We start from the raw sequence: 23120 nt of genomic DNA, 5'->3' as shown, positions 1-23120 counted from the left end.
TAACAATTTAAAAATCTCATCTATTTTGCTATAGCACCAGTGAATGTTAAAATCAAGTTGCAATGGTACCAGTGCATGGTAGAGCCCGACTGGCTATAAGGACCACACAAATTAATTTTTCAGAATGTTGGGAACCAGTGTATATGGAAGACCACAGAATCCTTTTCATTTGAAAGATGAGTCAAAGACGAGTGGTTTTTGGTACAGGTTTATCAGGAGAGACTTCAGGAACTTGATATGTACAGTGTGAAGGGAAAGGGGAGACCTGATTGAAACCTTTAACTATATCAAGGGGTTGAATACAGTTCATGAGGGCAGTATTTTTAATGTAAAGCCGGGATTCTCATTAGCATACAAGTAACATTTATTGAACAATTAAAATGATGCACTTGCATGTAGGATTCTTGACGACATTCCGCATAAGGATTGGATTAGGATAGGGATTTTATGTGGACACTGCAAAGCTGTTAATGTGCATCGGATGCTACTGCTTCCCAAGCAGGCATAGGGAACCCGATTTTGACAGCTGTCAAAAAGCCGCCAATGCCCAGCGTCCTACAACCCTATCCAAGAAGGACTGTGCCTTTTTGAAACGCGTTACTGACCCCGTACTGCTCTCTCCTTTCAGTATCCCTTCAGTAGGGGTTACAATGAGGCAGTGGATAGTGCTGTAGGACACTGGGCATTTTGGTGTTTTTTTGACAGCTGTCAAGTTGGGTTCCCTATGCCGGCTTAGGGAATTAAATGCTACTAATGCACATTAGCAGCTTTGCAGTGTCCACATTCAATCCTTATGCTGAATGTCAAGAATCTGCATGTAAGTGTGCTATTTTAATTTTTCAATAAATGTTTCTTACTATGCTAATGAGGATCCCATGCTACTATACTTTTGTCGTGTGTTTTTAGTTTTCATTTGAAAAGGGCCCTCAAAGTGTCAATTTGGTACTGACCTCTGACTTCACTTAGGACTAGATGGAAGCTGTTTTTATTTCATAGGAAATCTTGTAATACTGATTTAAATTGGGTACAAAGATGAAACAAGCAGTTTGCCAACAGGAAAATAAAGATGGCATGTTTGATATGTTAAGCTGGTAAAAGTACAGGCTGGTACTGATAGAGAAATGATCTTCTTCTTAATCTAGACTTTACTAAAAAAAAAAAACAGTAATAGTTCTAGATGCCAGCTATTTTATTTATTTTGTCCCTAGAACTGTGTGGTTGTTTAGTATATTGGCCAAACACACAGTATTTTTTATGTTTCTATTTTAGTGGTTTTATAGATTGATGTTTATACAAAACGGCCCTCGTTTGGATAAAATGATAACTACAGCAGAACTCTAGGCTGGAGAATTTCTCAGTTCGGTCATGTGAAAAGTTACCTCTGCTGAAGATTTATCCCTCATCTAGGTCACTGCTCATTTCTGTAAATTTCACACCTTTTTTTTTTTTTTTTTTTTCCCCAAGCTGTATAATGCTGATTTTGTTCTATTTCCGGTTAAAGTAGAACTAAAAGCAAAACTTTTTTTTTTTTTTTTTTCATTTTACATAGAGCAAGGGAGGATTATTACCCTGTCATATATTTTTTTTCGCCATCTGTCCCATTGCAGAGATTTCCCTTCATTTCCTGTCCAATAGCCAAACAGGAAGTAAGCGGAAGTCCATGCAAATTTAAGAGAATTCCTTTGGGACCCTGTGGGAACCAGAACTAGTGTCCCCATTGGAAGAATTCCCCTCTATTACTTCTCTGGATGCAGCTCAAAATTTGTGTTTTTTACTTTTAATGATAATGGGTAAATATGACAAATGGAGAGGCTGCATCTCCTTAACAGGAGCAGACAGCAATACAAACTGACAGGTGTCCTAATCCCTCTCCACTCTATCCAAAATTAAACAAAAAGTTTTGCCTTTAGTAACACTTTAGCTGCAGCCCACACCAGGATTTGCTCAATCTCCCCATGTCTATTCAAAGAACCCCATGTAGTCTGTGAACTAGCATAAGCCCCAGTTCTCATAGACATAGAAGGCTGGAAGTACAGTGAGTGACGTGCTATCGATGTGAACAAAAGCCTGAAATTTACAGTAAAGAGCGGTGTTACTGGATCTCACCAGAGGGTAACCTATCGTTTTTTACACAACAGAAATAAGAAAAGGTTCTCTGCCTTGAACTCTGCTTTTTTTTGATTAGACATATTCCATAAAATGAAATCAATATTTTTTTATTTTTTTTATATCTTTAATAGTCAAAAACCTTACAAACATATAGCCAAAAACGGCTCAATACATTTTAGTCATATTAAAAAAAAAAAATCTGATAAAATAGAGGTACCTAAATTAAGGCCTGCATGAAATCAGTACCTCTACCATTGATTATGTAAAGAGAAAATCAATCCTGGATGGCCGCAAAAAAAGCACCTTTTATTGTAACAAAAGGAATAAAATCCAAAAAAGGTCACATCAGAGGTGGATGATACAGGAACAGCAGCTAACGTGTTTCACATCTACTGATGCTTACACATATATATATATAACACCTGACAAACTCAGAATTTGAAACACCACACCCATTGCACAGTTAACCTTCAAAGACCCAGAAAATAGACATTCTATATATATATATATATATAATGAAAAGTGTTTTATAGAACACTATGTGGAACAAAAAATATATATAGCATCTGTGCCAAACTCATGTGATACACATAGACACTACGGTGCGCTAAAGGGTTAGCTCTATAGAAAAGACCAAATTGAAAAAAAATATACTATTAGCGACTGACAGATTCAAAACATTCAAAAAAATGTCACATTGTATGGAGTATATTAAGTATGTCATAAGACATAGGCAACCACAAAAGCGCACAGAATTATAAATGTGAAGCTAAATAATCTGAACTGTAGCTCATATAATATACCGTAATTATACAATAATATAATACAAATGGCAATTGGACAAATGACCAGGGGAAGAAACAATGAAAGAACATTGAAGAAAAGAGAAATATACCGGAAAATGTATATGTGTACGTGACGTCTCACTTAAACTGCTACAAACGGAATGAAAGAAGAAATAAAGAAACAAAATGAAATGGAAAGAGAAGTTTAACAGTGGAATATGTATGCTAAGACATGAAGTCTCACTTAAACCGCTGAAAACAAGATGAAAGACCAAAGGGAGATGAGACTATACTACAATCACTATGGTGTAGATGGCGAAAAAAGGAGTGTTGTCCTTATGGATATCTAAACCTGGAGATTGGGAGTGCCACAAGAATATAAAACACCTGACCATAAACTCAGAATTTCAAACACCACACCCTTTGCACAGTTAACCTTCAAAGACCCAGAAAATAGAACGTGTTAATAAAAATTGATTTAGATTAAAAACAGTTGTCTATACAAAAGATACTGGGAATCCACAATTGTTCATACAGTGCATATTAAAATATATATATATATTTTAATATGCACTGTACGAACAATTGTGGATTCCCAGTATCTTTTGTATAGACAACTGTTTTTAATCTAAATCAATTTTTATTAACACGTTCTATTTTCTGGGTCTTTGAAGGTTAACTGTGCAAAGGGTGTGGTGTTTGAAATTCTGAGTTTATTGTCAGGTGTTTTATATTTTCAAATCCCTCCCCCTCACCTGTGAGGCTGAGTAGGGCGTGAGCTTCTATCAAGGAGTGGTGGTCCTGGGAGCGGCATTCCTTTTGAATTGATTATGTAAAATTAGTGTTGGCTATCGAGGTCCACATGAGAGCAGTACCTCTACTATTCAGTATAAGGTACAAAAAGCTTAAATCTGAGCTGTATAAGCTGCTATAGTGCACAGTTTAAGACAACTGCATCTTTGTTTTAAAATCAATATTGTAATGAACATAGCACACCTATTAAATTGGCAAAATCAATGCTATACATTTGCACTTAAACTAAAATTGTGCCATGGTTTGCTTAACTGTTGCTTTAACCAACCCAAATGGTGGCAGTCTATATCAACAGCTCGTGTAGAAGAACGAGTACACAGGGAGTACTATCCTGGGCTCTACAAGTCCCAGCATTTAATGCACCTGAGAAGGATGAGTCAATCAAATGACTATTAGGTGGGTGGGAGGAACAGACAAATTGATTATTTGAAACTCAAGACATTCAAAAAATTGGGTGTATCACTGTTTAACGCTTCTGAGCATAGATGTGCACGTGGGGTGTGCCTGGACACACCCTAATCACCTGGTGCGATGCAGATTCCCCCTGCTGAATGCCCCACTCTGGCAGCTGAGGCTGTAGAGAAAGGGACTGGGAGAATCTGTCCTCGGTCCCCTTCTCTATTTCACCAAAGCCCCCAAAGGGGCTTCCAACAAACTAAAAAAAGAAATTACAATTTGTTAAAAATAAAACTGACACCCGTCTCTGCCCTACCGCGCATGTGTGTATGAGCTCCTGAGGTAGAATAGGAAGCATGTGAATGTTAAATCATGTCAGCATGTCCACCAATCTGCTAACAGGTTGGTGAGATGAACAGGGAGGGGCTAGGCAGGAATGGGTTTCCTCAGGTGCATTAAATTCTGGAACTTGTAGGGCACAGGAGAAAACTTCCAGTGCACTTGTTCCTCCACAGGAGTGCTAGTAATTGTGTAAGCAGTCACCATTTTGGTTGACTTTGGCAACAAGTAAATTAGGCAGGCCATGGAAAAAGGTTGAAAAAGATGTATAACATTTGTATTGCTGGTTTAAAAGGTGTTAGGCTTGTTACAATTAAATGCAGTTTTAAAGTCACCCCCCCCCCCCTTTGAGGGAAAAAAAAATAGATATACAGTGGGCACGGAAAGTATTCAGACCCCCTTAAATTTTTCACTCTTTGTTATATTGCAGCCATTTGCTAAAATCATTTAAGTTCGTTTTTTTTCCTCATTAATGTAAACACAGAATTGTTGACATTTTTACAGATTTATTAAAAAATAAAAACTGAAATATCACATGGTCCTAAGTATTCAGACCCTTTGTTCAGTATTTAGTAGAATCACCCTTTTGATCTAATACAGCCATGAGTCTTTTTGGGAAAGATGCAACAAGTTTTTCACACCTGGATTTGGGGATCCTCTGCCATTCCTCCTTGCAGATCCTCTCCAGTTCTGTCAGGCTGGATGGTAAATGTTGGTGGACAGCCATTTTTAGGTCTCTCCAGAGATGCTCAATTGGGTTTAAGTCAGGGCTCTGGCTGGGCCATTCAAGAACAGTCACGGAGTTGTTGTGAAGCCACTCCTTTGTTATTTTAGCTGTATGCTTAGGGTCATTGTCTTGTTGGAAGGTAAACCTTCGGCCCGGTCTGAGGTCCTGAGCAACTCTGGAGAAGGTTTTCATCCAGGATATCCCTGTACTTGACCGCATTCATCTTTTCCTTGATTGCAACCAGTCGCCCTGTCCCTGCAGCTGAAAAACACCCCACAGCATGATGCTGCCACCACCATGCTTCACTGTTGGGACTGTATTGGACAGGTAATGAGCACTGCCTGGTTTTCTCCACACATACCACTTAGAATTAAGGCCAAAAAGTTCTATCTTGGTCTCATCAGACCAGAGAATCTTATTTCTCACCATCTTGGAGTTTTTTTAGCAAACTCCATCTTTCATGTGTCTTGCACTGAGAGGCTTCCGTTGGGCCACTCTGCCATAAAGCCCTGACTGGTGGAGGGCTGCAGTGATTGTTGACTTTCTACAACTTTCTCCCATCTCCCGACTGCATCTCTGGAGCTCAGCCACAGTGATCTTTGGGTTCTTATTTACCTCTCACCAAGGCTCTTCTCCCCCAATAGCTCAGTTTGGCCGGACGGCCAGCTCTAGGAAGGGTTCTGGTCGTCCCAAACATCTTCCATTTAAGGATTATGGAGGCCACTGTGCTCTTGGGAACCTTAAGTGCAGGAGAAATGTTTTTGTAACCTTGGCCAGATCTGTGCCTTGCCTCAATTCTGTCTCTGAGCTCTTCTTCAGGCAGTTCTTTTGACCTCATGATTCTCATTTGCTCTGACATGCACTGTGAGCTGTAAGGTCTTATATAGACAGGTGTGTGGCTCTCCTAATCAAGTCCAATCAGTATAATCAAACACAGCTGGACTCAAATGAAGGTGTAGAACCATCTCAAGGATGATCAGAAGAAATGGACAGCATCTGAGTTAAATATGAGTGTCACAGCAAAGGGTCTGAATACTTAGGACCATGTGAGATTTAAATTTTTCTTTTTTAATAAATCTGCAAAAATGTCAACAATTCTGTGTTTTTCTGTCAATATGAGGTGCTGTGTGTACATTAATGAGGAAAAAATGAACTTAAATGATTTTAGCAAATGGCTGCAATATAACAAAGTGTTAAAAAGAGTGAAAAATTTAAGGGGGTCTGAATACTTTCCGTTCCCACTGTAGATATAGCTATATCTATTCTTGCGTGCTCTGTGCAATGATATTGCACAGAGCAGCCCAAACCTCCTCTTCTAGGGGGCCCCACCAGTACTCTTGGCTCCTCCCTCTTCTGTGTGCACCACTATAGCAAGATGCTTGCTATAAGTGCACACATGCAGACTTGCTCCTAAACACGCACAGCTCAGCCCCACCACCTACCCCCTCCTTGTAGGATTTGATTGACGGCAGCAGTTGCCAATGGCTTCAGCTGCTGCCTCTGTCCTGGGAGCAGAGAGATCAGCGCTGCAGCAGATGGGCACAACTGTGGAACAAGAAAGGACTTGTTAAATATAAGGGGGGGGAGGGGCATTATAAATTCTGGAACATTTTTTACCTTCATGCAGATAATGCACTAAAGTGATTGTAAAGTCTCTTTAAAAAAAATAAATAACAAACCTGTTATACTTACCTTCTCTGTGTAGTGGTTTTGCGCAGAGCAGTCTAGATCCTCTTTTTCTCTGGTCCCTCTTCAGGGCTCCTGCCCCCCCCCCCCCCCTCCTGTTGAGTGCCCCCACAGCAAGCAGCTGGCTTGCTGAAGTTGACAGCAGCGGGAGCCAATGGTGCCCCGCTGCTGTCTCTGCCAATAAGTGTTGTCCCGGGCAGCCGAGACACTCCTGCAACTGTGCTGGATCTAGAGGGACCTCAGGTAAGTGTTAGAGGGGCTGAGGGGGGCTGCTGCACACATAAGAATGCATTGTGATAAAAAAAAAACCCTCTGCCTTTTTATAATCACTTTAAGGTAAAAAATGTCTTAATTTTACAACCACTTTAATTTTTAAACAAAAGTGAATGTGTATATCCTCAAGGGTTTCCTGAAAATAGATATCCACTTCTTCAGAGGAAGCCGATGATTAATAAGGACATTGATCTCTAATGAAGGGAAACATCAATTTGCATTCAATATACGATTGTCCTAGTCTGGAAAAATAATACAAAACCAATATAATCAAAATTTATACTATCATTTGAATTTGGACTGGTAGGAAATTCACTTTATGGCAACACCAGCACTAAAAGTGCATATTTGTTCAAAATGTAAAATCATATTTCTATTTATTGTATTTCAATTTCTAGTCTATGCCTATAATTCAGACCGATCTTGCAAACTTGCTTAATGAAGATCCCCAAGCCGTTACCTCCTTTAACTCTGTGACCTGTATTCTCTATGCCCTGTAAATGGGCACTGCTCTGTAATAGTTTCAGAAGGCGAAGTCAGTACAGGAAATGCTGCTTGCAGGCAGCAAGGTACCATGGGACATGTAGTCCTTAGAAACTGCAAGTAAAAAGTAGTGTATTGCCATTACAGTGCTGATCTTGTAAAATGAAAAGTGTATGCTGTGACTACAGATCTCCTTTTTAAATGCTGTCTCTCTAAGATATTAAAATCTCACTAGGAGATAAAAGGAAGAAAATATATAATGATGCCTAGATAGGTTATATATATATATATATATATATATATATATATATATATATATGGTAAGTTTCAAAGATTTCCCAGCCAAATCTTTAAGGAGCCACAGCAATGTTTTCTGGGGATTTATCTAAAGGGAATATGATATTCAGCAGATAACAAAGGCTTTTCCCCAGAAGGTAGACCACAATAACCCCAGTGAGTTAAGATGCCACAAGAGAGCTGAAACTGCCAGCAACCCCAAATTCCCAAGTAGGAGAAACGGAGAAGAAAGATGCTACCCTGACTCCCTTGGGTCTTGTGCCAACAGCTGTCCCACACATGTGCACATATGCATGCAGGGCATAGATGCTGGCCATTATGTGTTGGAACATGGCAAACTACATCTGCACTCCAAGGCAAGGCTGGGTGCACAGACTATGCCATTAAAAGGAGAACAGACACTAAAAAATGGGCCTGTTCCCACACCATTACCCCTTAGGTGCAAAGTCTGACCACAAATTGCAATAAATACAGTATATATACAGTAAGTCGTAATGTGCCAGAGGGGACATCTGGTTCTAGTAAATACCCCTCACTGTGTAGGGATTTCCTCCTTTGTCACATCTCCAGGACAGAAAGTTGAGGTATATCTTCCCAATGAGACACCGATAACAAAAAATAACTTGAAATGGGGTTTTAACAATCTCCTACACTAGTCAAAGGTAAGAAAAAGCTTTTGTCTATAGATACGCTTTAAATTTTAGCCAAAATACAATGCTCAGTGCTGTTGCTGCTTAGATACATAGATTATGCAGCCAGACAATGCTGGGTTTCCTCTGCCGCTAGGCCCCATAGTACTTTCACATTTTGTAATTGCTGAGGTTACACCTTAAGCAGTGGAGACTCGGTTACCCTTTTTGATGCCATTAAAATATTTTTATTTTACTGTTATTATTCGTAATGTTAAAATGTTTTAGTTTATCATACATGAGCAGTTTTAAAAATGCTAAATTATGGAAATTGAGGAGACCGTTTTCCATATGTTTTGGATATATGGAGAGTTTGCTTTTCTAAAGTTGCTTCTGATCTTTATAGGACAGCATCAGACGGTTTCGTGGAGCCATCGCACGCAGGAAAATTCGCGTGGCCAGGTAGCTTACATTTTTTAATTTCATTTAGTATCTGGCTTAAGAAATTTTGTTTTCATCTGGCAATACTTGGTTCTTTTGAATGATCCGTTTCACAATAAAGCGCAACATTTTCTCTTGGAGGCAAATTATATTGGCAAATGTTTTTATTTAGTATGAATTGTCCCTTATTTAAAACCACTAATATATGTAACATTTAAAGCCTTGCTGAGGATTGTTAACTTTTGAGATGACACATGGGAAGCTGTATGCCCACTATAACCCTATCCCAAAATGCACAATATGCAAGTAAACAAATATAATGTAACACCAGACAAATGATGTGAAAAAGTTTTGTCTGTGGCCCTTTTATTAGTATTTCGACTTGAGTTTAAACTTTTGTTTAACTCCTAAACCATAGCCATAAACCGACAACCTTAGTAAAAAAGACTGGAATCAAATAGTGATCATTTTAAATTGCATAAAACCCCGTTCTACCCATAAAGTTGGCAACATTAACCACAGCTTTAAACCTATTTGATGTACAGGCTATTCAAAAGCATGTAGCTCAAATAAAATTGTCCATCCTATATCCTGTAAAAAAAAAAGTCCACCCCCAAAGTAGGAGACACTAACCCCAGTAAGGATAAACCGTGACAAACTGGGCAGGTGGGCAAAAAGCTTGCAGTTTGCGTTTTTGCATAAAACTACTACAAGACCTTTAGTCAGTGTATTAGATATTTAATTTTCTACACCAAAATGTAAATCCAGTCAGTTACCAATCCAGTGATCAGCTGTCCCTCTTTCTGCTGGGAGAGGCTGAAATGATACCTGACTGCTGCTGGACACACACATCCCCTAAAAAAAAAAAAAAAAAAATTTAAGAAAAATGCCAATCGCACATTTCCCAGTTTCTATTAAATCTGGGAGGCCAACAAGGAGAGGCAGATGTTCCCATGCCACTATGAGGGGGCCAGCAAGCAAAGGTGGAAGTGGTCTATCCTCAGGTAGGGCACATTTGGTCTCTGTTTAGTGATGTTGCCCTTCCTATCCAACTCCACCATGTAGAGGAGGTGGTGGACTGGCTTACTAAACCATCCTTGTCCTCCTCATACTCTGACCCAAGCTGGCACTAGTACGCAGTCCACTGCAGCTGCCAGAATAGCCTATTCTGCCTCCTTGTCATAGCCTCTCCTGCCATAGCCCCAGCATCATGCATGGAGCAGTCAGATGAATTATTTGAACACTGCGTCAGCCACTTGCTTCTTGAGGATTCAGACATTACTTGATTCTGATGTTGGTCCTGAGGCAGAGGAAGAGGGTAACGTGGGCCTACAGAGAGGGCCAGTCATGCTTCCCCATCCGCAGCGTATTGCCAGTTGGCTCCAGTAATGAGGATGTAGGGGATGATGTCACTGATGCGGCTTGGGTGCCGGATAGAGCAGAGGGAGAGAAACCACCCCAATGAGGCAGAATGTCCTCCAGAGGCAGCCATCATGGAAGAGTAGAGAGCAGCCACGCTATTCCATCAGGTTGTGGAGCTGCTATCTCCCAGCCCACTTCCCACAGCTCCGCTGTCTTGGCCTTTTTTTAGCACATGTGCAGCCGATTGCACTGTTGACATTTTGAAATCCTTGCCACAAGCAAAGCAAGTATGGCAAAAACACCAGCCATTTGGGTACCAAATGCTTGACAAGGCATTTAAGCTCCCACCACTCAGTCCATTGGCAAGAACACCTGAAAGCCACACACAAGGGACACAATTCTTCGCCTTCTCACTCCTCACCTTTCATGTCTACCCCCGCTATATCTCATGACTTCTCATCAGCCTCCACTGACAGGGATGATGGTATAGCAAAGGGTGTCACAGGTCCTTGCAACACGTCTGCCAGCAGCACACCACCAGCTGTAGAGTATAGCAGGTACATTTCTCTGCCCCAGCTGCTGCATCGAAAAAAATATATATACACACTCCCTGCCGCCCACATGCCCAGCGTCCAAATTCCAGCTTGTCCAAATAAAGAAAGCTTGCATGGAAAATTAATTAAAATTTTATTTAAAGTCAGTTTTGCTGCATGCAGGTGCTATAGGTGGTACAGATGTGCCCTTTTACAGGCAGACAAAGGGGACCCCCCAGGCACTATATTAAAGAAATTTTTATTTTTTATTGATTAACTTTAAGCCTCAATAAAATGACTGCTCCTTTTAAAAACCATGTTTTCCCTAAACGACTTTCACTTCAGCACCTGAGACTGTGGCTCCTCCCACTTCACCACAGGAAACGCCACTTCCACCAAACTTAAAAGGGGGGCTTCTCCCCACAGCTCATCAGTTTTTGTTAACTTTGGCAAGGGAACACCTAGTGGAGTCGGGTACGCTTAGGTGTTGTCCTGAGAGGCCACACTCCCTGCTCCACCATTACTTAAGCGCCCCCCCCCCCCAGACAGTCCGTTCCTCCCTCCCATACCAAATCCAGGGGTGGCTAATGGTTGGGCTCCTTCTCCTCCTGCTTCGGTGCCAGAGCCTGCAGGGGGTATTTTTTTTCTTCTTTGTTCCACCCACCTAATGTACCGAATGTCGCCATCTTTTTGACTGGCAGAGTGGAGACTCGCCTGGCCGAAAGTGAGGTATCCGGGAAGGCGTGGCGCTCTGGAGCAGGTGTGCGGCATCACTATGCCAGAAACAGCGCAGAGGGAGGATCGGATCTGGTGCCTATTTCCGGTTCCGATGTGGCGCAGGTGGAGTCCAGAACCAGCGTTCTAAGCCACGTGAGGACGCTGCAGCACCACTATAGAGACGGTGGCAGCGGTGACAGGCATAGGCACCAGCAAGGCTCAGTTAAGGGGTTTTGCACTACCCTATATACTGTGGGGTCTCTCTCCATTCCCCCCCCGGTGGCTGAGGTCTGTCTAGGCACATGGAGTTCTTCGTTATTCTTCCTGTGTTGAGCCTTTTGAGAAGTTAGGTTGACTCGCTGGGATGTTTTTTGTGTATTTTTGTAGTTTTGGCAGGCTAAGAGCTTTGACCAGGCGGTCAAAAAGTGCCCTTCATGTAAAGAAAAGTTACCTGAGGGGTGGAAGAAGACTCTGTTAAATATGCAATGACTCCCTGGTTAAGGAAGAAGCTTCTTCTGCATGCAGTGATTTAATCAAGCGTAAAAGAGCATGCACCAGTTAAAGAGCTGGATGCTGCCATTCAATCTTTTAGCTCAGGTAGTCAGCTGTCTACCTCAGGATCCTCTCAGACCTCACAGTTGATCCCAGCATTGGAAGCCGAGGTGGGTCATCCTACCCAAGATGGACATTCCAAAGAGGATTCAGAGTAAGAGGAGGAAGGGGCAGAAGATGCGCCCTCAAAATACAAAATGTCTTTAAAACAAGTAGATGGTCTGCTAAAGGCAGTTTATGCCACATTGGTTTTAGGCAAAGAAAAAAAAAAATCGCACTTTTCTAGTACATTCAGTAATCTCTGAGGCCATTAAAAGAATGGGCAGAACCAGAGAGAGCCTTTTTTTTTTCCCCAAGAGCACATAAAAGGCGTTTGACTTTTGATGAAGACCCAGAGGCACTTTGGAATAAGGTTCCTAAACTCGATGCAGCCTTTTCCCAAGTATCCAGGTCAACTGACCTGGCATTTGAGGACATGGGAATACTGAAAGATCCCATGGACAAAAAGATGGATCAACAACTTAATAGGGCTTGGCAATCCATCATGGGCAAGCTCAACCCGGCCATGGCTACTACTTGCATATCTAGAAATATGGAGTACTGGGTAAACCAGCTAAAAGCCCACATTTATAGCGGATTCACCCAAACTAGAGATTCTTGATTCTTAACCCTGTCAGCGGCTGTAGCCTACATTGCAGATGTGTCTGCAGCATCGATAAGGATGACAGCAAGATCTCCAGCCTTAACTAACTCACCCTCAGCCAGGAGAGCTCTGTGGTTGAAGACCTGGCTGGGGGCTGCGGTATCCAAAAGTAAACTGGTATTCATTCTATGGGAGTCCTGGTTTAGATTCGGTTCTAGATGGGACAGCTGACCAAAAGATCTTTCCCCGTTAAGAAGAAAAAAAAAAAACAACCAGCTAAACAGCTTTTTTGACCTCAAAGGGCTAAGTAACAAGGCAGTAAGCCCCAGGAGAAAAGAAGAAATTGGTCAGCACACAAGGGCAAAGGCAGAGGGAATGTCCTTTTTTCCATCCTCCTGCGCCAACCAACAAAACGCAATGACTCTTCATTGCCAGTGGGAGGAAGGCTTCAGGAATTCCTCCTTCACTGGGCAAGAGTGACAGAAACCAATATATTCTAGGCATGCTGTTCCAGGGATACAAAATAGTTTTAGGATCCTCCTCCAGAAAGCTACTTTGTGACAAACTTGCCAAGGGACACAACAAAAGCCCTACCTAATGAAGGACCTGTTAAAGGATCTGATGCAACAGGGGGTTGTGATTCAGGTATCTCCAGAGGAACGTCGTGAGGGTTTCTATTCCCATACCTATCTGGTAAGGAAGCCAATGTTTACAGTCAGGAATCTGTCGGCCAAGGAATGCTTCATGGCATTGATCGACTTTACTAACATGCAGGTATGCATCTCTTTAGCCTTTCAGTCCCAAACATTCCTCAGGCTGGCAGTAAATATAGAGGTGCTGCATCTACAATCCAAGGCCCCCCTTTTTGGTCTTTCACCACAAATTTTTACGAAGGTAATGGCAGAAGCCCTTGCCCCGCTCTGTCTTCAGCGAATTGCAGTAGTCCCCATATCTGGACAACCTCCTCTTCTTTGTCCCTTCCAGGAAAAAATTGCAAGAAGACCTGGGCAAGGCTGCAGTCATTTGGAGGCCTTGGGTTGGATCCGTGAATCTTCAAAAATCAAACTTCAGTCCGGCTTAACGGGTTCACTTTCTAGGTCAACAAATAAATTCAGTAAAGCAAAGAATCTCTTCCTTCCGGAAGAGAAGAAAAACGAGGTAAAAAGTGTAGCTGCTATGCTACAGACAAATCGGGAGGTATCGAGGTGAGAGGTTTTGCCAGCCCTGGGAACCTTAACCTCAACGATGCCAGCCATTCAATGGGCGAGGCTCCATTTCAGGCCACTCAAGAGTTTCCTCCTAAGGGTATGGGACTACAGTCCAGAAACCTTAGACACAAAAGTAAAGCTCTCAACCCGGGTCAAGAGGACCCTTTTGGTGGTGGAGAAAGCCAGTCAATTGTGTCAAAAGCTTACTATGGTCTTTCCCAACCAAAAGAAAAGTGACGACAGATGCCAGCGGGTGGGGATGGGGGGCCCACTGGAATCAGAATCTAGCATGGGGAGTTTGGTCCCGAACCAAGGCAGAAAAGTCCTCAAACTGGAGGGAGTTGAAGGCAGTCGCCTTAGCATTGGCTGTCTTCTCTCCAAACCTCTAGGGACCCCATGTGCAGATTTGATCAGACTACTACCGTAGCATACCTGAACAAACGGGGGCACAAGAAGCAAGGCTCTTCAGTTGCAGTCAACGTAAATCCTGGAGTGGGCGGCGAATCCTTTACTCTCCTTGTCAGCTGTTCGTCTCAAAGGCACACTAAACTAAGTGGCAGGTTTTCTGAGCAGACGGAAAATTCAGGAAGCAGAATGGAGCTTGAATCAACAAATTTTTTCGTTGATCACCAGGATGTGGGGGCATCCGCAGGTGGACCTGCTTGCATCAAAATAAAACCCACAGCACCCTCAATTCTTGTTTTTTTTTTTTTTTTTTTTTTTCTTCACTAAGGCAGGGGTTCTCTAGGGATAGATTCCTTGGCACATCCTTGGGACTTTCAGCTTGGTTATGCCTTCCCTCCTTTCTGTTGGTATTAAGATAAATACAGAAAGAAAGTGCACTAATTCTGATTACTCCATTCTGGCCGAAAAGAGCCTAGTTCTACACCATTCTGCAAATGGCAGTCAAACGGTTCTGGCATCTTCCCCTCAGACGGGATTTACTACAAGGCCCGGTCTGGGTGTAGCCAGACTAGGCCTCACTGCCTGGTATCTGAGGAGCAGCTGTTCAGGAAATAGGATTCTCAGAACTTTATTTATGCTAAAGTTTGGAGGGTCTACAATACTAATCGAACCTTTGGAAGATATTGGAGGTTATTTACGAAAGGCAAATCCACTTTGCACTGCAAGTGCACTTGGAAGTGCAGTCGCTCTAGATCTGATCTGCAGTAGATCTGAAATGAGTGGAAGCTCTGCTGATTTTATCATCCAATCATGTGCAAGCTAAAATGCTGTTTTTCTCCTTGCATGTCCCCCTTGGATCTACAGCGACTGCACTTCCAAGTCCACTTTCAGTGCGTTTTCAAGTGCACTTGCAGTGCAAACTGGATTTTCCTTTAGTAAATAACCCCCATTGTGTCAGTTTTGGAATTTCTAAAAAATGGTGCAGACAAAGGTCTTGCAATTTGCACTCTTAAGGTGCAAGTGGCTGCCCTGGGAGTATACCTAGAGAGACCAGTTTCTTCAGTATCTTTTTGTCGCAAGATTTTTTTAAGGCACTTGTTAGATCCAGGCCAGCTCCTGCTAATCATTTTCCTAGGTGGGATCTTTCAGTTTTGCAAGCCTTCACAAAGGAACCTTTTGAACCATTGCAATCAATTTTAGTTAAGAGATCTAACTCTCAAGACGGTGTTTTTAGTTGCGATTGCATCCGCAAGAAGAATCAGTGAACTGCACGCTCTATCAGTAAAAACCTTTTTTGTCAGTTTACCCAGATAGGATTATACTAAAAATAGATCCGGGGTTTTTGCCAAAAATTGCATCAATTTATAACCAGTCGCAGGAGAATATGCTGCCAACTTTTTCTTAAAACCCTTCGGGGGAAAAGGAGTCTAGTTCACAACTTGGATGTGAGGAATTCTGTTGCGTTACCAAGAAGTAACAAGGTACTTTAAGTCTTCTGACTTCTTGTTTTTTTGTTTTTTGGCAACAAGAAGGGCCGCCAGGCATCAAAGGAGTCAATTGCTAGATGGCTAAAATCAGCTATTTTGGAAACTTACTCCCAGATGGGATTGTCTCCCCCGCTGGGAATTTGAGCACACTCCTACTAGAGCTCTGGCCGCTACATGAGCAGAAAAAGATGGTGCCACCCCAGATCAAATTTTGTAAGGCTGCTACGTAGTCAAGTTACTTAATGTTTGTCATTACAGTCTGGACCATTTGTCAGCAGGTGATCAGGCATTTGTCAGAAAGGTCCTGCGGGCTGTTGTCCCTTCCTAGTTGGTAAGTCTTGTTTATCCTCTCAGGTGCTGTCCTGTAAGACGTTTAGGGAAAATTCAAGTTAGACTTACCGGTAACTTGTTTTCCAGGAGACTTTCAGGACAGCAACGACCCGCCCTTGGTTTATGCTGCCACTAACCATGTTGTGATTGTGTTCCAGCTTGGGCCGGAGGTACTCTGCTACAACTGTAGAGCTGTGGGGAAGCCTCCTTTTTAAATTTGGGGTAAGTGGTGTTTCCTGTGGTGAAGTGGGAGGAGCCACTCTCTCTCAGATGCTGTCCTGGAAAACAAGTTAAAGGTAAGTCTAACTAATACAAAAAATAAATATATATATATTTATTATTATTATTATTATTATTATTATTATTATTATTATTATTATTATTATTTATTTTATTTTTTTTTTGCATTGGTATATGTTCCCCCAGAGCAGTAGCCGGGTCCCCATACCCTTTTTATGGGCTTTAACTTGTAGATAAGCCTTCAAAATGGGACTAGAATAGACTTTGATAGGGTTTGTCATACGAGTACGAACTTTTGCGATTTTCGAGAGTTCTGGCGTGAACCGAGACAGGGGGTGTTTGGCCCATCTTTACTGTACACAATAACAGATATGTAGATGACGTGCATGTATTTACACTTTAACAGTAGATATATGTTTAATTTTTTTTTTTTTTTCTTTTAGTAGCCAGGTTTATATATTGTATTTTAAGTGTGTGGTTTTTTTTTTTTTGTTTTTTTTTTTTTTTGTCCCTGCTTTCTAGAAAGTATATTCTGTCAAGCAAACCAGAAAGGCCAATCTCTCATCCTTGGGAAAAAGGCAACCAGGTACTTATGTCCTAAAATATCTGGTCATTTAATTGGAAAATTTAGAGCTTTGAGATGAATGCTCTTTTTATGGTTTCTAAATGTATAATGTTTGTTTTGAAAGCGACTGTTATGGCTAAATTGATTATACACTTAGGGGTAATATTTGATTCCTCTGAACGCCATTATTTAAACTTCACATCCACAGTACTACTTATGTCCAACTCTCTGTATCTTTCCTTTTCTTCCAAACAGTGATTGGGATTGTGTTGTGGTTTACAATTAAACCATACCTGCTATGTGGCCAAAAAAGAAGAGAATCTTCTGTTGGGCTAGTAGCATTTAAAAGCTAAACTCCAGAAAGATAAATAAAAACAACCAATGAATACAGCTCTGCATATTATAATTATATATATATATATATATATATCTCAAATCCAACTAGTGTGCAAGTGCCAACAGTTGACCTGGTAACACAGCAGTAAAACTGAGAAGAGGGAGAAGCACCACTAGGAACCAATCAGATCTGCTGCATGCAAATATACTGATAAGGAACATACTGAAAGGAGAGTGCAGTTTGTTCAGGTTACCAGCATGTTGCTGCTGCTTCAGTGTCCATTCACAAATAAGGGGGTGTAACCTAACCAATAGAATAATGCCAGGTTACTAGCCTGGCTGCACTACTTGGATGGCCTTGTAAATCTTGGGACTGGATAGATAGAATATAGGCTTTTTAGCAAACTAGGGTTTTGCTGTGTATTTCATGGTTTGCTTACACTTCATCTTTGGAGTTGCAGCATGGCTCCAATCACTTGAATGGAACATGAAGCACCATTTTTTGCTGTGAAAGCAAAGGATCATCGCCATGGCATGTATACAACTGTGTCCAGAAGCCTAAGGGGGCAATTGAGGGGGGGATAAAACTGAGGCTATTTTTAACCCACCACACACACAAGCTCTTAGACCCCTTTCACACTGAAGGCATTTTTCAGGCATTTTAACGCTAAAAATAGCGCATGTAAAGCGCCTGAAATACTTCCTATGTCCTCCCCAGTGTGAAAGCCTGAGTGCTTTCACACTGGGGCAGTTTGCTTGCAGGACGTTGGCAAAAGTCCTGCAAGCAGCATCTTTGGGGCAGTTTGGGGGTGGTGTATACACTGATTCCAAAACACCCCTGCCCATTGAAATGAATGGGCAGCGCTGCCGAAGCATCTGCAAAGCGCTTCGGCACAGCTGCGACACAAGCGATTTTTAACGCTTTATTTGGCCACTAGCAGGCGTTAAAAGCTCCCCGCTAGCGGCCGAAAAGCACCGCTAAAACTAGCAGTGCTTTATCACATGTGGCGGGGCCCCAGCGTGAAAGGGGTCTTCAAAGGGGTCTTCATGCTACATCTTTGTCATTCCCTCCTTTGGCTGCCCATTACACAAAGAATACAGTTGGTCATATATATTACTGTTGCCCCCCCTCCCCCCATCACAAGGAAGGTCCTCATTTTGTAGTGGCCATAAATTTGGCACCAATTACTTTTGTAGCACCCTCCTAGTATAGAGTAGGCTGCTAGGTAAATTTAGTTTTAGTTCCTCTGTAATCAGTGGAGCAATGACTAATTGCTTAGGGCCTGCTCAGTGTTTCACAGGTTGCTGCTCTGTTACTTCTCCTGTCTGCTAGAGGGTTCTACAAGTATAGTAGGAGGAAGAACAGGACCTAAATATTTGTGGGAGTTCAGCCAATCCCTGGGGAGGTGTTCCCAGGAGGTGTCAAGAGAGCCCATAAATAGTCTGAGGCCTGAGCAGCAGACAGAGTTCCTGGGTCCAGTTCTGCTAAAGGGGACCCCTGTGCAGGGTCTCTGTCCCTGGAGCAGCTTTCTGGAAGCATTTGTGAGGCAGACACCAAAGTCTCAGCTAGCCTTAGCTGGGGGGGGCCTATTCGCAAGCTGAGAACAAGGGTTCAAGTGGGGTCTGGAGAAGCTCACTGGAGGGTGCAAGGAGGAAGTTGGTGGGAAAGCGTCCAACTGTCCTATGGTGGTGAGTCTACATCTCGTTTCTAAGAAGAGCCTGGGGGATATCGACAGGAGGCAACCGATCCTGTGGCTGAGTAAACAACCCTATTGCTGACAGAGACATAAGTTTGAGCTCAATAAATTGTAAATAATGTGTTTAGAATCTTAATTGTACATTCATAGAAATAATATGACATTTGTTTTTAATTTAAATCTGTTATGCATTCTGCTAAGAAGGAAATTAACAAATGGAAGTCCTAGCAAATTCTTATTCTTTACTGTTGTGTGATTTTTTTTTTTTTTTTTTTTTTTTCTGTCCCAGGCATATCTTGGCTATAATAATGTTGCCACACTGACCTTTCTTGCTGCCATTGATGGATGGGAACTGAGCAGCACAATGCGGGCTGTAAGTTTGTTTTTTGTTTTTTCAAATCTGAGAGCAACTTTTTGTTTTTTGCTTTATATTACTGCTGCATGTAAACCCTACACACATTTAAAGGGGTTGTAAACCTTTGTGTTTTTTCACCTTAATGCATCCTGTGACAACCCCCCAGCCCCCTGTTTTACTTACCTGAGCCCTGGAACTTGACCCGAAACTTTACATGAGCCCTGGAACTGTCTCTCTGCCCGGCAGGGCCATCTTAATAGCATCATGTGCCCCTGGGCGAAGTAATGCTCTTACTCTTAAGGCGCCTACTCCTAAGAATTAAAGTACAATATTTTCTACTTTCCGCTATGAAACGCATCAAATTATGAAAATTTAAAACATGTCTTCATAAATGTAGGCCAAAATGTATTCTGCTACATGTCTTTGGTATAAAAAAAAAAAATCCCTGAGAGCTGTACTCTCTCAGCCCCCCTCAAACCTGTACGCTTGCAGCCCCCCGTGTGTGTGTGTGTGTGTGTGTGTGTGTGTGTGTACATATATATACACAACCCCGCCCTTGTTAGGGCAGGGTAAGGGCTCCCAGCTCTTTTGCAGGACACACGAGGGGTGCACATGCAGGAATTTACCAGAGGGGGCAGCAAAGAGCCCAATATCAGCTCAATAAAAACATACACATTCCAAAAGCCAGCGCAGCCACGGAGCAGTCCTGCACCCGCTCCTGCCTTCTCCCATCCCCGCCAGACAGCCGGGCCCTTCTAGACGCTCGGGCCCTCGGGTGTCCGCTCAGTAAGACGGCCCTGCTGCCCGGGGTTCTCGGCTCTTGATTTGGGTAGATTGATAGCAGCGCAGCCATTGGCTCCCGCTGCTGTAAATCAAATCCAATGACGCGGGCACTGGGGGGTGGGGCCAAGTCATACATTTGGCGGCTATGGACGCCGAATGCTGGACTCGGGACCCTCTCAGGAGAGCGCTTTTCTTAAGGGGTTATCTGATGTGGGGTGGAGCTGAGAGAGCCGCTGGGGGACCCCAGAAGAGGATGTTCGGGGCCACTCTGTGCAAAACGAGCTGCACAGTGGAGGTAAGTATGTTATGTTATTTTTAAAAAAAACAAAGGAAAATGAACCCTTACAATCACTTTAACTGCAGCCATCACTGGTATCATTGTTTGTAAATACCCAGAGAGATCAGTTTAGTAAAAAAAAATAGTTGGCAACTTGCCACAGATCATGTAACCACTAAAGTGACTCTGTGGCAGGTGGAGGTGACAGATGGTGACCGTGACATGTGCAAATTAGGATTTAAAGATAAAATCTCATAGGGCGTTAAATGTAGACTATGGTAAGCAAACAGGATCAAGACTGGCCGGTCACAATAAGGGAATTATTGTTGAATCGTTAATAAAATCAATAGTTTGCCAGTTAAAAATGATCAGGGCTAGTGTATATACAGTAGCACGGGCTTTATTATAGCATTGAAAATGATCACAAGGCTGAAAGTAATATTAGTTGTGGCATATTCTCATACACAAAGTACTGGAGGAGGCGTTCACAGTAAGAAAAGTTAAAGGCATAGTATATACTCTTTAGGTATCCAAATATGCCAGGTTCCTTCTAAACTACCCCTACTTGTAAATATAATTGGAGACATTTTATGTTTGTTAAAATAATTTATGGCGTTCTACTAGAACTAGATAATAGGTGTCTGAAAAGCTTTGGCAGAAAATTGTGTAATTTTATTTAATGCACCACTGCCCTCTAGTGTTTGTTCTTCATACTGTTTCTAAATTGAGAAAACAAACTGATGTGCATCAAAATTCACTTTATTTGTGTGTGCAAACTAGAAACTATACTATGTAGAAATGGTGTATGTGTGTGTGTATATATATGTGTGTATATATATATATATATATATATATATATATATATATATATATATATATATATATATATATATATATATATATATATATATATATATATATATATATATATATATAATTTTTTTTTTTTTTTTTTTTTTTCTCTAGTGAAACTGAGTGAGCGTGTGTGGATAGAAGAGCAGGGCTTGTTTTCCTATTGGGCAAAATAAGCATGTACCCATAGACACCAAAAGTTGTGTGCCTTTCATATGGGTACTGTGTTATAACTGATTTGCATCTAAAATGCAATGGCCCTGTTAACTCTATGGGGTTGACTCTCTAAAACAGGGTGCAAAATCTGGTGCAGCTCTGCATAGAAACCAATCGGCTTCCAGATTTTTTGATTAAGGCTTAACTGAACAAGCTGAAGTTAGAAGCTGATTGGCTACCATGCAGAGTTGCACCAGATTTTGCACTCTCCAGTTTTAGTAAATCGACCCCTATATGTAGCAGCTTCGATGTGTTCCCTGTAGAGCTCAGGGAAGAAAATTAAGGACACAATTTTTGTTTTAATACTACAAAAGTTATATGTACAAAGTCTGTAGCCTCCCTTATTTCATGAATCCATGAATTTACCTTCTGTCCATACCTGCCATTCTGTCTGCTTCACATAGTGAGATTAGTCTTCTAGTTTTCCCTCTTTTCAAGCACATGACTGATGTTGAAGCTGAATTCCAGGCAGATATAGAAGGAGACAGTTGGCCATGCTGCAGTGCCCATGTGCAAACAAGGAACTGCTTATAGGAGAGAGCAGAGTGACAGGAGTGTCTCCTTTTTACTGTCCAGTCACAGGCTGGGGGAGGGAGAAGACCTGTAAGAGCCGGTTCACACGGGGGCGACTTGTCAGGCGACCTAGCCGCCTGACAAGTCGCCTCCCGTTCTGTACAATGGAACCGTTCTAATCGGAGCGACGCAAGTCGCTCCGACTTAGAAGAAAGGTTCCTGTACTACTTTGGGGGCGACTTGCATAGACTTCTATACAGAAGTTGTCTTGCAAGTCGCCGCGGCAGTCGTGTGCAGGTCGCCTCGGTGAGGCGACCTGCAAGTAGTGCCGCTTCTAATGTGAACCGGCGCTAAGTGTAATATCACTGCACCAGGGAAAAATCAGGTCCTTGTACCACAAGACAGAGCTATAAATCTCAAAATATGATGGACAGAAATATAAATGGGATAGCAGTCAGCAGATTTTTTAAACATAATAAAAAACACAACTACCTTTTTTATTGGAAAATATTTTGGCTGCGGCCTTTATTATTGGCTTTAACAAATTTTAACAAATCTAATCTTTTGAATAAATATTCAAAAGTTAAACTTTAATAACACATAAAAACAGCTCCGCCACTATGGCTCAAGCTGTAATGATCAAGATAAAGGGGAATCTCCCCACTTAAACATATACAACTTTGCTTAACTTTATATACGCAAAAACTGTCCCCCTTTAAAAAGGTGACACTAGCCACATAATAAAGTGAAAGCCTGCGACAAAGGGAGGGCGGGAGGGAACACCACAGCTGCTACTACTGAGGCGATTGAGCCTCTAGGGCTCTGAATCCCCCTTTTTATTTGATGATAATCATAACAAAAACAACCTCGCTGCCCAGATACAGAGGTCACCTGACCAGCTAGTCAGCCAAAGGCCAATGGGAATCCTTCCCACACTTTTCCAGACCTGAGGAGGTTACCAATAGTAGACTAAGAAAACCCCTGTCACTGCCTGGATACAACTAGACCTATTTCCAGAGGTCAGGGAGCCAATGGGAACTCTTCCCGCAAATTTAGCTCTGAGGGGAGACT

The 23120-nt window shown here is 42.0% G+C and overlaps 1 protein-coding gene across 3 annotated transcripts in view; it reads left to right on the top strand.

The window, feature by feature from the left end:
- Positions 1-23120, top strand: part of ACOT12 (acyl-CoA thioesterase 12) — a 129449-nt gene that overhangs the window by 93134 nt on the left and 13195 nt on the right. For all 3 annotated transcript variants that reach the window (XM_073624443.1, XM_073624444.1, XM_073624442.1), the window contains 3 exons: positions 8944-8999; positions 16978-17041; positions 19343-19426. In XM_073624443.1, the coding sequence (XP_073480544.1) occupies positions 8944-8999; positions 16978-17041; positions 19343-19426 (204 nt within the window). The remainder of the gene's footprint in view (positions 1-8943; positions 9000-16977; positions 17042-19342; positions 19427-23120) is intronic.

This window comes from Aquarana catesbeiana, linkage group LG01 (genome assembly GCF_042186555.1).
Source record: "Aquarana catesbeiana isolate 2022-GZ linkage group LG01, ASM4218655v1, whole genome shotgun sequence".
Classification (NCBI taxonomy): Eukaryota; Metazoa; Chordata; class Amphibia; order Anura; family Ranidae; genus Aquarana; species Aquarana catesbeiana.
The sequence above is the reverse complement of the archived record's forward strand: the minus strand, read 5'-3'. Positions and strand labels throughout refer to the sequence as shown.